Here is a 15,289-nt window from a genome sequence, read left to right as displayed (position 1 = left end):
TTTGTTGTTGTTGTTGTTTTTTAAATTTAGGCCTGCAACTAATAATCATTGTCATTATTGAAAAATCTGCAGATTATTTTCTCGATTAATCATTTGGCCTTTAAAATGTCAAAAGATGGGACTCAGGAAAAATCTGTTTCTTTGTTTTGTCAGACCAACAGTCCAAGACCCAAATTTGTCTGTCATCTATTATAGAAGACTAAGATAAAAAATGAGACAATATTTTGAAGTTCCCCTACAGACATTTTAAGACAAAGATACTCTGCTTTGAATAATAATTTGTGTCTGATGTGTTTTTCCATAAAAAAAAACTTCAATTACCTTGTTAAAATTCGTAAAGTTACATCTAAAATTACATCTACCCTCCCTCATGGAAAAATCCGTAATCTATGAATATGTAAATATTTTTTCATTTAAAAGGTTTAACTGCTGGATACAAAATGTCTCCCACTTCACTGAAAAATCCATTAACTACTCAAAACGTTTTTAATGTTTGATTTAATGTCCTTTGCCACTTAATGTACTTTTAGTGTGTTCTCTTGCTTGTAGTGTGTTTTGTATATAGATTTCTTTTTTCTCCTTCTGTATTAAGCATCTTTGTACCTTTGAAAGCGCTCTATATATATAAGCGCTCAAACAACCAACTGAAGAACAACAAGCAAAACATTTTTTTGAGTGGAGGGGGACTGTAAATAAAATATTCCATAGACTTTGGCATTTTTGTTTAAACAATGACTTAAATGATTAGTGAGTTATCAAAATTGTTGCCAATTAATTTTCCGTTGGTCGACTAATCAATATAAGACATATTTCAGTTCAATTTGAATTAGTTCTTACAACTGTGTTAGAAAGCTATATATATAAACTGATATCAGTAACATGCAGGAAAGATGATAATGACAGTCGGTGTGAGATACTGGATGTTGGTGCATCATTATGTAACATTATGTACATTCAGGCTGTCACTTGTAATTAGAAACTGTAATTCTCAGCCACAGCCCCGGTGACCACATACTACAACAACTGGAAGCCATAGGCTTTCCAGTTGTTGTAGTATGTGGTCACCATGTGTAGCAAATCCAACAATGAGAGCTGCAAATGTGTAGCAAATCCAACAATGAGAGCTGCAAATCAAGAATCGTAATAAGAAGACAGGTAATAAAGGAAGTATTTATTATACACATTATACAGTTACAGTCACACACATACTGACATACATTTACAGTGAGCGATGTTGCCTTTCAGGCACAGCCAAAACCACTGTGGCTGGTTGATATGCATGCACTCAAATCCTGATGGAATGTTTTGTATGCTGCGTAATGCCTCGGCAACCTCAGCTTCTCAAAACATGTTAAAGCTGTGGGAAGCATTGCCTCAACTATTTCCACCTTCATCTCTGTGGCTGGCACCTCCCATCCTGTCCAGAACTTTATGAGGCTCTTTAGCTCAGCTGGAGATGCTGTGTTAAATAGCAGCTCATCAGACAACACAAAACGTACCAAACAGACTTCATGCTACAGTAGCTTTAAACTTTTAGTGCCTAAAACTTTTGCACAGTACTGTACATCACAATAATAATATTGATACATACCATTTTCAATAAATGTTTTCAAGTAGCCAGATACTCTGGATACATCCGTGACGTCACACTCAGCATTGTCTTTGACTTTGTAGCTCTCAAAGATGACGGTTACAGATGATGGCCATATGATGCAATCAAAGATCATCTGAAATCACAGGTAACTTCAACTGAGTCCAAAATAATCTTTGATCTTCTTAGTGTTTGATATTGGTGCAGTTTACAGTAGCAATGGAAAGAATCTGAATGCCTTGGCAGTTTTTAGTTATCTTGTATTTAAGACAATAACTTGAAAGCAAAAGTAATTAGGCTAAACATACTGCACGACTAGGGCTGGGTATTGGTATTCAATATCTTTTAAGGTATCGACTGAAATAACCCAGTACCAAGTAGTATTGAAACTTCTCTGGTCAAATGATACCTGCATTCGATCCTTTTTGTACCCAGATCTAGAAAAATTATTTGTATGGTTTTGCTCACAGTCAATCACCATAAGCGTTCTTTCATTTAAAGCGACATGTGATTTGCCCACTACCGCAGCAGCTACAACCCATACAGTCAGTGGTGGTGAAGTTGAGCGCGGCGTATTTGACCAAGTTGGCAGTTCAGCGTGCCGAGATGCCACAAAAATAAATATTTTAATAATTTGAACACTTTCAAAATGTATATGTGTAAAAATCATTTGGATGGGGCGGAGTGGTGGCATTTTACGCAACTGAATGCTTCCATTTGCATGTTGGGTATCGAATGAAGTACTCTCTTGGTATCGGTATCACTTTAAGGGTACTGGTATCGTAATTTTTTAAACTATACCCAGCCCTATGCACGACGTATCTTCAAATTTAACCATAACATTAGGAGTATCCAGATTTTGTTTTTTTTTTTTTGTACGATTTTGAATTTAGGGGGCGCCATTTAGTCGCTGTAACAAATCAGGGAGTGTATCTTCAATGTGTAGATTTCGGCAAATCTATGAACATTTTGGTGCCACTTTTGTCCTTTCTTGTACATTTTTGTGTTCCATGAGAACAATAGTCAAAATTTCAAAGTACCCTTTCTGAATAAATGACAGTTATTTGTACCATTTAACAACTCTCTTTGCTTCAGTACCTGAGGTGTGATTTGTGCCTCTGACTCCCTGGGAAACAGGATTGGGATCACATCTCCTCTGTGAATGAGTAGTGGCCACAGTCCTGTTTCTTTTAAGCCTCTTCGGAACTGATTGACTTGACATCTTGTTCGCTTAACAACCTGCAATAATAAAAGAGACATAATATACACAAAACAATTCACCATTATCTTCTCTCTGTTGCTTTAAATTGGGAGTTAATGAAGTTAGTGAAATGAAAGTTTATTAAAGTAGCCATAAAGTTTTGAGCATATTGATTTTACAATGCCAAAAAAAAAATAGTTAATAGATAAGAAGTTAACAGTTAATAGAGAATCTGAGATATAACCGAGGGATAGTTGTATGGATAGTTTAAAACAAAAAGCCAGGCTTCACATTATTGGAAGCCGAATGACGAAGATTTAAAGGTCAGTCATGCAAACTTGTTTTTGTTTGACTCTGTTGCGGATGACAGTGCAGAGGGACTAATGATGGATGTGACAACAGGGACTGGAAACTGTCTTCAAACATAAACTGGAAAGAAACCAGTGCTCTTTTTGTTGGAGCGGTCCTCCCACTCATCGACATCGACTTTTTCATATTTTGCTTGTGTTGACAAGGAAACAGACTCTGATATACCTTTAATCTAAACTCTGTTTCCTTGCTGACGAGCCGATCTCGACTCCATTATTGGTTATGACAATATATCTGAATAGCAACATGACCTTTGCAGTGACTATTGGGTATCATGTTAATGGTTGAAATGGTCAGCAACCAGTAGAAAAATGTCTGTTTCCTTTTTTATGACATTTGTCTCTATAATAGGGATTCAACTAACAATTCTTTTCATTATTGATTAATTTGCCATTTATTTTCCTGATTAATCAAGTAATTGTTTTGTCAGTAAAATACCCAAAGCCCAAGGTCCAAAGATATTAAGTTTACTATCCTGTATGACACATAAAAGTTTAAAATTCTCACATTTTAGAAGCTGCAACCAGCACAAGTTTAGCAGTTTTCCTTAAGACTAAAATGATTATTCAATTGTCAAAATAGTTGCCGAGTCATTTTCTGGTGATCGACTAGATTGATTAATTGACTAATCATTGTCAGCTCTACTCTAAATAAAAATGTCATAAAATAAAGATGTGGGAATGCTCTTAGGAACAGTCTTTTAAGGATATAGTAAAATAATAATATCTAATATTTAATGATAGGGGATTCGCTGTGTTCAGCACTAGTGTGGATGAAGTAACTTGATTTGAGAAGCTGCAGTAGAATAAATAGAGACAGTTTGACATTACAGCATGCAAAAGAAGTTTTTTAGACAGCCATTTCCTGTTGGTGGCATTTGGTGCAGGGAGCTTCCACGACAGGCAGAGCTGATGGATGGAGTCAAGTTCTTTTAATTCGGTATCTCCATCAAGCTGGAATAAAAAATAATGGAGAACATTTTTTATGCGGCACACATAGAATAAATTAAACTGATTGCAGTTTTATGTTGAGGGCTTCCAGTGACTGATGGAGCCTGTTTGTAGAAAATGTAAGCCTACATATTTTTCATGTGTTTACCTCAGTTAAATTCAATTCTCACCATTTTCACAGCGTCACGGATGTCAAGGTCAGGGCAGTCTTGTATTGTCACAGGAGTAGTCTCCAATGAACCCTCAAAGAGATTGTGAATAATGGCCGGGCTGAGTCCAGGGAAACTCGGCCCACAGTGCAAGAAGGAATGCCCAATCATCCGGCCTGCTACAGTGAACATGTTATTGTCAAGCAGTTCATCTGAAACCGAGGGGATGAGGTGATCAGGCTCACCCTCGAAGATTTTGGTAATGGCTGCACTTCCTGTAAACAGTGATAGATGAAGGATTAAGAGAAGATTTAGAGGACAAGACTAATCAGAGAATGTAGTAAATTTATCTCTTAATATCATCAGTATAAATGGTGTAAAATGATAAGTGTGGATTGTTTATACTTAATTATACATACCTGACATCTAATAAGCTGTGATGGATAATGTTAACCATAATCCCAACCATATTGACATCTGTATTCAAATTCATGTTCATATTCATTGCCATAATCATTATTATGAATATCATATTAACCCTTGTCCTTATGAAGAAATAGAAACGTTACTTAACACTTATTATTTGTCTTATTTGCAGTACTTTTGCATTTAACCTAAACTGATTGCAACAGTAGAGGAGAACTACTCTCTATAATGACATAAAATCTTTCTTTGAGGTTTCAAATACAGATGAGCTTATGTTGATCTGGTCAAAGCACTGTTTGCCAGTTTCCTGGATTGTTCCTGTGTGCTCTGCTTGTACTTGATTTTATTGCTAAATTAACTTGAAGGTAGAGTAAGGTGAGACAAATCTTTTAGTAGAGATTACACCAAAAAGGGGCAAGAATGTAACACAAGTTGCAACTTATTTCTTAAATCAGCAATTACAATCTTATTACTGAAATTAGAACAAGACTAAGACATAATAATAGTAACACGTTCACTTCAAACCCACTGTATGTTTTGTCATCATAGGTAAATAAGATTTTTCTAAGGATCAAGGTTTACAGTTTAATTGTCTGAAGTTGGTATTGATTATAATGGTCTGTAGACTGAGAAAATAGGCTCAATCAACACTGTGTGTGTGTGTGTTTGTGTGTGTGTGTGTGTTGTTGTGTCTAACCTAAGTTTATATGGAATCCACTTGTAAGCTTGAAAATCACTGTTGACATCATGTGGCGGTCGACTCCACTTCCTGTTGCAACATCACCTGTGGAGAAACACATGCTGTTATCCATAAATCACTTACCTGGGTAATGTAGTGGTTTTTAAACAGTTACAGCAGTGCTATTTAATATACTGGTGTCTACCTTGAAGTTTGCATTGAAGTGGCGACGCCCACTGAACGTTGTCTCTCTTGTAGAATGTGACTAAAGCTCGGTCTTGCGTCTCCTTGTCTTGTCTGATGTCCACACTCAGTAATAGACTGTCTGAATCTTTGTTGCCATGGAGAAGGTCTTGTGAAAATAGCCAACCCGCTTGTTTTGGATCTGACACTGTTCTCCATTCTGAGACAGCCAAAGAGAGCAAAACAAGGAAATAAAATGTGAAGCATTTGAAATATCCAGTGTTCACAAATGAAGCTTTAAAGGACACACTAATGTGTTTTTTTTTTTAGAAAAGATTAGTGATGATTGATGTCACTGAATTGTGAGTATATACAGTATATAGTATATATGATATTTGTAAATATTTGTACTACAGCACTGAATACATGGTAGATTAAAGAAACATGTACCACCTGTGGTACTTTCTTCTGTTACTTCAGTGTGTTCCTTTTCTGTAGGTACTGACCCGATCATAATGGACAGTAAGTCAAAGGAAGTCGGTCCAACAATCTGAGAAAAGGAATTTATAATAAGGTATTGGGTAAATGGCAAATGCTGTAAACAAATCTACTGTGCGTCTGGTCAGTGTAACACTGAGCTCACTACCAGAGAATGTAAATAACATTTCTGTGTTAACACTTGTCAAATTACAGGGCTGCTGTCTCAGAGGTATGCTGCATTGCAGCTTTTCTTGTGAGTGACCCTCTGGCAAAAAGGTAAAGAAGAATCACGTCAACTACTCCTCAACTTTTAACCTGTTTGGTCAGACCATTAGCTAGAAAATTAGCTTTTCAGTCTATGTCACTGGATACAGTTTTCTGCTCACTAAACCTTTGGTTGAGTATATAGACTCTTTCTCAGACATCCCTTGCTATTCTAAATGTTTAAATATATTCTTTCAAATTTATAAAAAGGTTATTTTTTCTGTGAAATATATTGCACAGTTTGTCCATGTCTATTGAGATAAAACCTGAAAGGATTAGGAGGGAGTATCATCTTTTCTTACCTGAGTAAAATGGAAAATAACCTTAGTCACAACAAAAGAATGATACAGAATAAGCTTGACTTTGAGCATAATTTTGGACAAATATTTAGACCAGAATCACAGTTTGAAACGATGTCAACAGTCGGAGATTATTTTATAAGTCTGCATCTATTGCCAGACTATTGCTGAAGCGCTTGATATTCAGTAATGATGGCTTATAAAAGTCATTTTGATTAACTGACTCAATAATTGAAATATAGTAAAGTTCATCTTAAAAAAAGACAATTTGCACTTTGCCTTTATCTTTACATCTTACTCTTATGTTGGACCCACTGAGAGTGCAGTAAGTAAGATAAATGCAGGACCTGGAGAGTAACATGGAAAAAAGAGAGAACAATTTGTGGTCAGGAAGAGGTTGCAGCTGTGCTTACCTGTGAAGATCTGTGATAGTCTCCTCTGTTGTGTTTCCTGTCAGTGCTGTTATTGGGTCTGGGTGGGAATTTCAACTCCCAGTAGTCTAAGCTGGTTTAACTTGTCAGTACAGGTATTGTAAAAGCAGAATGTGTCTGGAAGCTTAACCTAAGGCAACTACATTTTAAAAGTGACCGTCAACAGATTCTGTTCGCATACAACTAACAGGTCACAAGTAGGACTGGGTAAAATGGTTGAAATCAGTATCACAGTGGGACTAAGGATATGCCACCAATATTGCTTCCATGATTTAATCATATCATATAATCATATCATGATCAACTGAAATAAACAACAATATTGAATTATCATCCAACCCTGGTTACTTCTTAATGATAATTATTTTTACACTGTATACCCAATTCAAGACTATACCAAACCAAAAATAACAACCAGATGTTAGTCTTTGTGTGGCAAAGACTGGTACATGTTGTAATACAAGGAATCCATAATTTTACACAAATATCAGCCTCAGTAAATGTGCCATTTTCATTGTTTTACCACAGTCCACAATACAGATGAATAAAGTAATGATATAGTAATTCAAAAACAGGAGACAGTTCACTGGTTGATGCTTATCTAGTGAAATGATTATGCCTTGACTTCAGTGCTCTTTGTATCCCAAGTGATCTGCCAAAACTGACTAGAAAACACATTTCTGAGAACTGAAATAAGCTGTAAATGATCACAGACGACCAGAAATGAATGATCAGAACCCACAAATAAGCCAATGGAAACATAATTCCTCATGGTTATGATGATTATTATTATTGCTAGTGGCAAAGCTATTAGTTGTAGTAATAGATTTAGGTCTATACACTTATAGCACTCTCCTTGTTTGCTTGCTTCAGTTTCCCACAGTCAGAGTGTCTGTCTATCTGTGTCATTTTGACTGGGTACCTGTCAAAAGTGTCTCTCAAACAATGTCAGCTTTTATTGACTCCAGCCCTCCTTGCCCTGAAAAAAATGAGCTGGAATGAGCGAACAAATAAACAAAAGTCTATGTTTGTTTTTTTCCATCAAATAAACTGGAGAAAACACACAGTGAGGAGAGGAAATGGGTGGTTTGATTGTCAGATTGTGGAAACTTGGGTTTGATTGAGTCAAATAAAAGACAGAGAGTGACGTTATGTTTAGTTCTTGTCTTCCACTCCTGCAGGAATGAGGATTTTAGGTTATTTCAGTTTGTTTCGGTGTTGCAGTATTTATGATCAGAATTGTTGACAAGAATTTCCCACAGGAGGAAGTCAAACAAACACAACAGTTTTTTTTCCAACTAGACAGAAATTACATTCTTGAATAATGTAAAACCATTTTATAGTATTTTATAGTATTCTTTATTACATTATATGTGTAATATGTTGTGTCTAATACCGGTTATTGTAAAGTCAGATGAAAGGCGATTCAGTTTTAGAACAGCCTTAGTTTTTGCAATTCTTTTAAAAAACTAATTTTTTATCGGTGATATGATGTGTTCAAATGTAGGCAATACACACAATATCATATCATAACATGATACTCAGCACATTATGACTAAACCCTCTTAAAGTATGGATACTAGAGATCAACATTCACAGGTCTACTAACTCTCTGGCCTTGTGAATTTCCACTTTTCTGTTGCAAAACCTTTTCAATATTAGGTTTAACTGGTCTTCACTGCATTTAATTTTGTACCTGAGTACAATACAGGAGACTTCAGCATGAGATGAAGCAGTTTGACCCCATCTAGTGGTAACAGTGCATTCACATGAGGTACAGTCTTATGTGCACTTTTGACGGAGCAGTTCGGTAATTGAAGATGAATTTTCAAAGGGAACTTTAACTTCCTCAAAGCTACAATATCCTCTTTTATCTTTTTGTCTGTTTGTTCTTCATTAGTGTTCCATCTGTCTGCTCTCACTTTATTTTACTCATCTCAGTGAAGCTACATGTCAGAGGCCCGAACACTCAACATGTTAGAACCCCCAACACCCCCCGATCCCTCCAGATGCCCCTCGGGGTGACAGTGACACAAATGTCCCATTGTCAAAGCGGCGTCTGTCAGGGGGGTGAGCATGCCTCGGGGGACATCAGAAGATTAGTTATGACATTAACCCCCAACCCTCTCAACACACACACATACACACACACACACACACACACACACACACACACACACACACAAACGGTTTTGCATGCCCCTACCCATAATCCCTCTGTTACAAATCACTTCCCGTTTCATGAGCCACTGAGACAAAGCAACAGATCATGTGAGTGTGTTTTGTGCTTGTGGCTGACTTTGGAGTGTTTGCCGTGCATGAGTTTCAAACATTTTAATCCCCTATTGGGAGCTGAAGAACCACAAGAGGGGCCTTGGCATTATTATTGTGAGTATTTTAGGGGTGAGCATTGAAGTGATTGTAGTCTACAATATGAAGGGCATATTGAGTGTGCATGTTTGTGGGGAGAAAGAGGGAGTTGTGGGGGGGGGGGGTTGTACAGTATGCATGTGCATTCATGTGTCCAGCATGTGTGGGGGAGGCGCTTTGCCTATTAGGCTGCACACTAGAATTCATCAGTTTATCATGGTCAGTTGATCAGTTGATGTATTTATTTGCATACTGCCGAACAGGCTTTACATTATTTATGTATCTCTTGAGCAGAGACTTGCAGACCTCGTCAAGTGTTAGTGCAGCCAGTCAATGGCTGATCAATATATGATCAGCCAGAAAGCTCTCAGGCTGTACTTTACTGCAAGATCAAGGCTGTAAGACCATTACAGATAGTTCAATCTAATGATTGAATAAACACATAAGAAGAAAAACAAGTTGACATTCTCAGAAATAACGTTTAACAATCATTGAAGTATGAAGATGCCATTACAGTGATTTTTTTTTTAAGGCTGTGATCCTGCTCTGTATCACAATCTTCATTAAATATTCAGCACTGTCCCTTATGTCAGTGTGTCAAACAGTAAGCCAGCACAGCAGAAATGGGAGAATAGACAGAGAAACAGAGCGAGAGTAAGACACAAAAGTGGCTGGGAACTGAAAATCAAAAAAAAACAAAACAAAAAGAAAATCACCAAGTATTTTCTATTAAACTCAAAACAAACCCATTATGAGTACAATACAGGAAGATATGTGAGTCAGTAGTAAAAATAGCAAGTCTTTGTACCGCCACAGTTAAATAACATTTTCTTTTTTGGTAACTGGATCAGATATTTTGGGTGGACTGGCCACGTGTGATGATATTTTTACAGTCTGTGGTTTATGAGGATATAAATACAGTCTGGAGAAGCTTAGTTCAAGGTCAGATCTGGGATGTATATTGTTACTCTGTATTTGTCAGCTGGGAAAAGATGTCAATAGAAGGTTCACTCTCTTGGTCCTTGCCTCCTGTCTCCAGCTTCTCTCTCCTTTTTTATATCTCCTGTATTTCTTTATCGCACTCTGTCGTCCTCTTTCATTAGAGGTGTGGGACAAATTAGAGTGATGGATGGGCAGTTCCACCTCCAGGATGCTTGTTCATTCGGGCATGCGCACTGGCACACACATGAATATAGACATCAGATGTGCGCATTTGTGTGTGTTTATGCAAGTGTCATGCACATTTTCATTTGTCGTTTGCAGATCTATCATTAGCACGCTCTGTTTTTTCTTTTCTCTTTTTATAAAATCTTCTTTCCCTGACCATCAATTAGACTTTGAAAGCCAGATGATGGGGTTGGGCTTTTTACATTTGTGGCTACATCTGCTTAATTACCATGTATTACTCACACATACAGGCGGCCATGTGTGAGCACACACACACACACACACACACAGAGACACACAAACCACACTCATCCAGCTAATGGACCAGCCTGTCTCTGCTTCAGCTGGGCTTATATTTCACCTCGGAGAGGGAGGGAGCACAGCCAACAGGTCCATTACTGAGAGAAAGAGAGAGAGAGAAAGAGGTAGGGATTGTGATGAGGGGAGGAAAAAAGAAAGAGAGGGGCGGGAATACGGCTGCAGGCGTACTGCGGCAGCAGCAGAGCGGCATGACGTGATAGAGGAGTAGAATGACAGACAGAGACACACACACACAAATGCACATGCTCACAGCTCAGAGGCTTGCCAGGCAAAAGTAGCCAGACGCGCTCAGCAGCATACAGATTGGGAGACAACTCAGTCGCTGCTTTGTATCCAGATGCTCGCGGAGGGTGAGTGTAGTATTTGACATTTCTGTTTATGCGTTTGTTAATTAGACTGTTGAATGAATTTATCTGTTCTCTCATTTTTTGTAAATGTAACTATGAATGGTATTTTTTTTCCCTGTTGATTGTGTGAACAGATAAATACAAACACATCTTGTTGGATGAACATGTTCACAGTGATATCATTATTAGGAGCGCAACGGAGTGATGGCTGTAGAGTGAAAGAGAGAGGCAAACGGACAGAAAGGCAGAGCTTAAGTGGGATGAAAAGAGGGGAAGAGGGGATGAGAGAGGTGGGGGGTACGCTCTAACCAGGGGTGACATGATGCGATCAGCCTTAGTCAGCGTTATAGGGGCTGTATGACTCAGTGCAGCATGCATAGCATACATAGTGTAATGTGTGTGCATCTGAGAAAGGTCTGAAAAAATTAGAGTGTCGGATGACGTGGAGAAGATTAGTAGTAGTGAATCAGAATAGAGGCGCACTTCATGTGCACACATGGTAATGTTTATATTATTGGTAGTCTGGTTATGTTCTCTCCTGTCCTGTTTAGTTTGTGTGGGTGTATGTGTTTGCACCACTATCCTCGCTTCTTTAATGAGTGCGTGTGGAGCCAGCGAGTGTTAGAAGAACATCTTTTCCCTCGTTTCTGAGTGATTCACACTCTGACTGTAGAAATTTTGTGGAACTCCTCAACTGATTACTTCACCATGTGGTTGTACCATGCAGCACTGAAAGCCTTGTTAGACCAGTTTTGGTCAATTTTATGTTTTCACATCAGTCATTGACTATCCTCAATAAATAAAACACTTGCAGAACCCAGTGTATGACATGAAAAATACATTGTGGTCAACTGTTTAACTGTGTCCCTGAAAACTGTCCCTAAGGATGACAGAATGTGTCAATGTAGACCAAGTAAATTTCCATTTTGGTAACTGACTCATAATAACATAAACAGTATTCAGTTCATTGTTCAAACAGACATTTATTGTGTGACTGAAATGAAGTTTTGCTGCCAACAGATGAGAACACTGATTTCATCAAAGAAAGTGACTTTGAAAATGAGTCACTTTGGTATGGGTTGGCTGATTGGCTGGAAATGTGGTTCCTGTTTGTCACAGCTTCCTGTCTTGGTGAATAGTGAGGCGCTACGGACCAATGGGAGGGCAGTGGTGAGGATGCAACAGTGATCCAGGAAAAAACAGCCCATTGTTCCTGGGACGTCGGAGAAGCGTGACCTCCCTCATACCGGCACTGCCTTCTCAGCCTAACGGCTCACCAAAGACGCGGGACCCAATTGGCAGGTACTCATGTCGGACAGCAGATCTGGCATATGACATTTCATAATAAGCAGCATTTGAGTTTCAGATGTCGTTATTGTCATTCTGTTGTGACTGTCTTCTACAAACACTGTGCATTTCTAGGAATTCTAACTGTACATTTTAGTGTTTTTGCACCACTGGGTGTCACTAAGATATTGCAAGATGGTTGTTGTCATTATGGAGGTAATTACATTTATTTATTGTAGACTTTCCAGACTAGGTGACACACACAAACACACAGGCACTGCTAATGTCCTTCAGTTCAGACAGAGAGGCCTGTGTTACTACCTCATTTATTGATTTTGTGATGAGTCAGAGGGTGTTCATCACAAGGGTGACGGTGCGTGTGTGTGTGTGTGTGTGTGTGTGAGAGAGAGAGAGAGAGAGAGGGGCTTTACATGTTTCTTTGATCAGACATAACTCAGTTCAGGCTGAGTGTGTCATGGGACCGGAGAGCTAAATGTTGTAATGTGATTATGAAGTTAGAAGCTAACATCTTATGCTGGCTGCGCTATCCTGCCTAAGCTCTCCCGTCAGAGGAAAGAGAAGTTTATACCCGAAACAGTTGCATTTTTTTTGACTGAGGTGAAGTATGTTTTTACTCAGCTCATGTGGTGCAGCTCCTAGCTATGTGGAGATAGAAAGAAAATTACACAGAACAGAGGAGCAGTGAAGGAATCAGGGTGCCTGCTGCTGCTGCTTTTGCACACAATATCCAGCAGATGTCAGCACCATCCTGGCAGAATGACTGAGATGACTTTTCAAATACTTTTTCGTTTATCCACACGTTTGCTTAACTAATAGGCCTTTCATTCACTTGCAATGTAATGTAATAACTATTACTTACAGCAGGGGTCAGTTAATAGGGGCTCAGAAAGTTGTGTGCAACTACTTAAAGACTTAACATTGGAGGTGTTGTCTGTATGTAGTGAATGTCACAGAAACACTCACATCTATTGTATTAAGCAAATAGCTAATTGATTAGTAGGTTGATTAATCAACAGCAATTTTAAAATCCAGTCATTGTTAAACTCATTTATCAAGCAAAAATGCCAGACATTATCTGGTTCCAGCTTCTCATATCTTAAAAAATGCTGCTTTCCTCTGTTTTATGTTGTAAATTGAATATCTCTGGGTGTTGCACTGTTGCTCAGCCAAAAGAAGTTTAAAGAACGTCATCTTGGGAGACTGTAATGGGTATTTTTCACTATTTTGTGATGTTTTATGGACTAACTGATTAATCAACTGATCAGAAAAAAACTACTAATAACTAACTAATAGCTAACCTATTTGTCCTCACCTTTTTTCCTTAGCACCAGACTTGAACCACAAAAAACCCACCTTAAACCAAACTAAATATCTGATTTCTTACGTGTTCTTCCTGTAGGTTTTAAATAAACTCAACCTTTTATTACTACAAATTACTGCACTTTCTATATTCAGACTAATTTCTGTAGCCAGACAAGTCACAAGCTTTTAGATCCACGGTGAAAATGTCAGCTAACCAACAATCTAACTATTGTAAAGGTACTTATATAACAGGAAGATACAGAATAATCCTGTCTTTCAAGCCAGTATAGTATCTGAACACATGACACAGAGACCGCACCCCACACGTATAACAAGCTTGTGCTGTAAAACATTGCTTTATGTGTGAGGGAATCAGACCTTAATTTGATTTGCCACTTTTTTACCTGCTTACCACTACTAGTTTCAGTCAGCAGACATGTATCATTGTTTGTCTCCGATTTCTTTCTCTTTTCGTATGTACACAGACATTCCCGCCACAGCTGAGTCTCTGTGTGTCCTTGTGTCGGCTGCAGTAGTACTAGTGTGACCCTGGTGTATCTCTGGGGAATAGCTCATTTCCATACAGATAGACACAGAGCCAGACCGCACCTGTGCTCCTGGAAATCCTAGCAGGAATTGTATCAGACAGAAATTCTGATGCTTATCAGTGTATCGGCCTCCAAGGAGAAGGAGAAAGTGAGAAAGAGCAAGAGGAAAAGAGACAGAGACAAGCACAGATGGGGGGAGATGAGGAGAATGGATGATCGCATCTGTCTCTGTTTACCTACTGCTGCATCACCGCCGCTGTGTGCTGCAGGTCTTCATTAGCATTGAGTCAACTATGATGGAGTCCTTGGCAAAATACCCAAATCTCTCAATTTTCTGCGTGAGTGGGTCTGATAATATGAGTGGGAAAAATTAAGGTCTTCTACAGATAATCTATCCTTTCCTTCATAACAAACTGAAAGGTTATTTTTGGGTCTGTTTTGAGTTTTTGAGCTGAATTAGTCAACCTTTCTGCGCTGCAGGGATTCTGAAAATGACAGACCTTTTGCTCCGACTGCTGAGTTAATGTGTGTGTTTGTGCGATCCACATTACACTGTGTGCAATACTGTGATTAGATGCGCCTTTCAAATAATCCAACATATTATCCCCGAGACTTTGACGGCTTAATTTGATGTATCTCTGCTTTATTAAAGACAGTTTCCTAAGAAGTCTTCTGGCAGCAGAATTTCTGCTATTTAAGAAAGGGCAAGCAGGGTTTAACCGTTAAATCTGTGTATTTTGTGTGTGTGTGTGTGTGTGTGTGTGTGTGTGTGTGTGTGTGTGTGTGTGTGTGTGTGTGTGTGTGTGTAATAATAAATGCCTTTTATGTCAATCTTTTCAAAAGTAAAAGCGGAGTACAGGAAGTACTGTATGAAGTATGTTTATATCCGTATGAGAGCAGAACA

General features: G+C 38.4%; 2 protein-coding genes across 6 annotated transcripts in view; one reads left to right on the top strand and one right to left on the bottom strand.

Annotated features, from left to right (window-relative positions):
- Positions 1-15,289, top strand: part of LOC122982366 (neuron navigator 1-like) — a 109,291-nt gene that overhangs the window by 9,994 nt on the left and 84,008 nt on the right. For 3 of the 5 annotated variants that reach the window (XM_044351607.1, XM_044351606.1, XM_044351603.1), the window contains exon 3: positions 12,347-12,529. The gene's annotated coding sequence lies outside the window, so the exon portion shown is untranslated. Of the gene's footprint in view, positions 1-9,291; positions 9,411-12,346; positions 12,530-15,289 lie in introns of those variants that run through there. The other 2 variants (XM_044351605.1, XM_044351604.1) reach the window with 2 other exon arrangements.
- Positions 1,197-5,887, bottom strand: LOC122982396 (G2/M phase-specific E3 ubiquitin-protein ligase-like). The gene is made up of 7 exons (XM_044351661.1): positions 5,571-5,887; positions 5,384-5,470; positions 4,282-4,535; positions 3,992-4,114; positions 2,690-2,830; positions 1,592-1,727; positions 1,197-1,459 (listed from the first exon to the last, which is right to left on the bottom strand). The coding sequence occupies exons 2-7, from the start codon at positions 5,433-5,435 to the stop codon at positions 1,242-1,244; spliced, it is 924 nt and encodes a 307-aa protein (XP_044207596.1). The 5' UTR covers positions 5,436-5,470; positions 5,571-5,887; the 3' UTR covers positions 1,197-1,241.

This window comes from Thunnus albacares, chromosome 5 (assembly GCF_914725855.1).
Source record: "Thunnus albacares chromosome 5, fThuAlb1.1, whole genome shotgun sequence".
Lineage (NCBI taxonomy): Eukaryota > Metazoa > Chordata > Actinopteri > Scombriformes > Scombridae > Thunnus > Thunnus albacares.
The sequence above is the reverse complement of the archived record's forward strand: the minus strand, read 5'-3'. Positions and strand labels throughout refer to the sequence as shown.

What these genes read in the sequence shown, in the direction of transcription:
- LOC122982396 (XM_044351661.1), bottom strand. Translation starts at nt 5,435, where the DNA reads ATGATGTCAACAGTGATTTTCAAGCTTACAAGTGGATTCCATATAAAC. An exon ending in TGGATTCCATATAAACTTAG is followed by an intron (nt 4,536 to 5,383) that starts GTTAGACACAAC and finishes CACTGTTTACAG; the next exon opens with GAAGTGCAGCCATTACCAAA. An exon ending in AAAAACTTCTTTTGCATGCT is followed by an intron (nt 2,831 to 3,991) that starts GTAATGTCAAAC and finishes TTATTATTGCAG; the next exon opens with GTTGTTAAGCGAACAAGATG.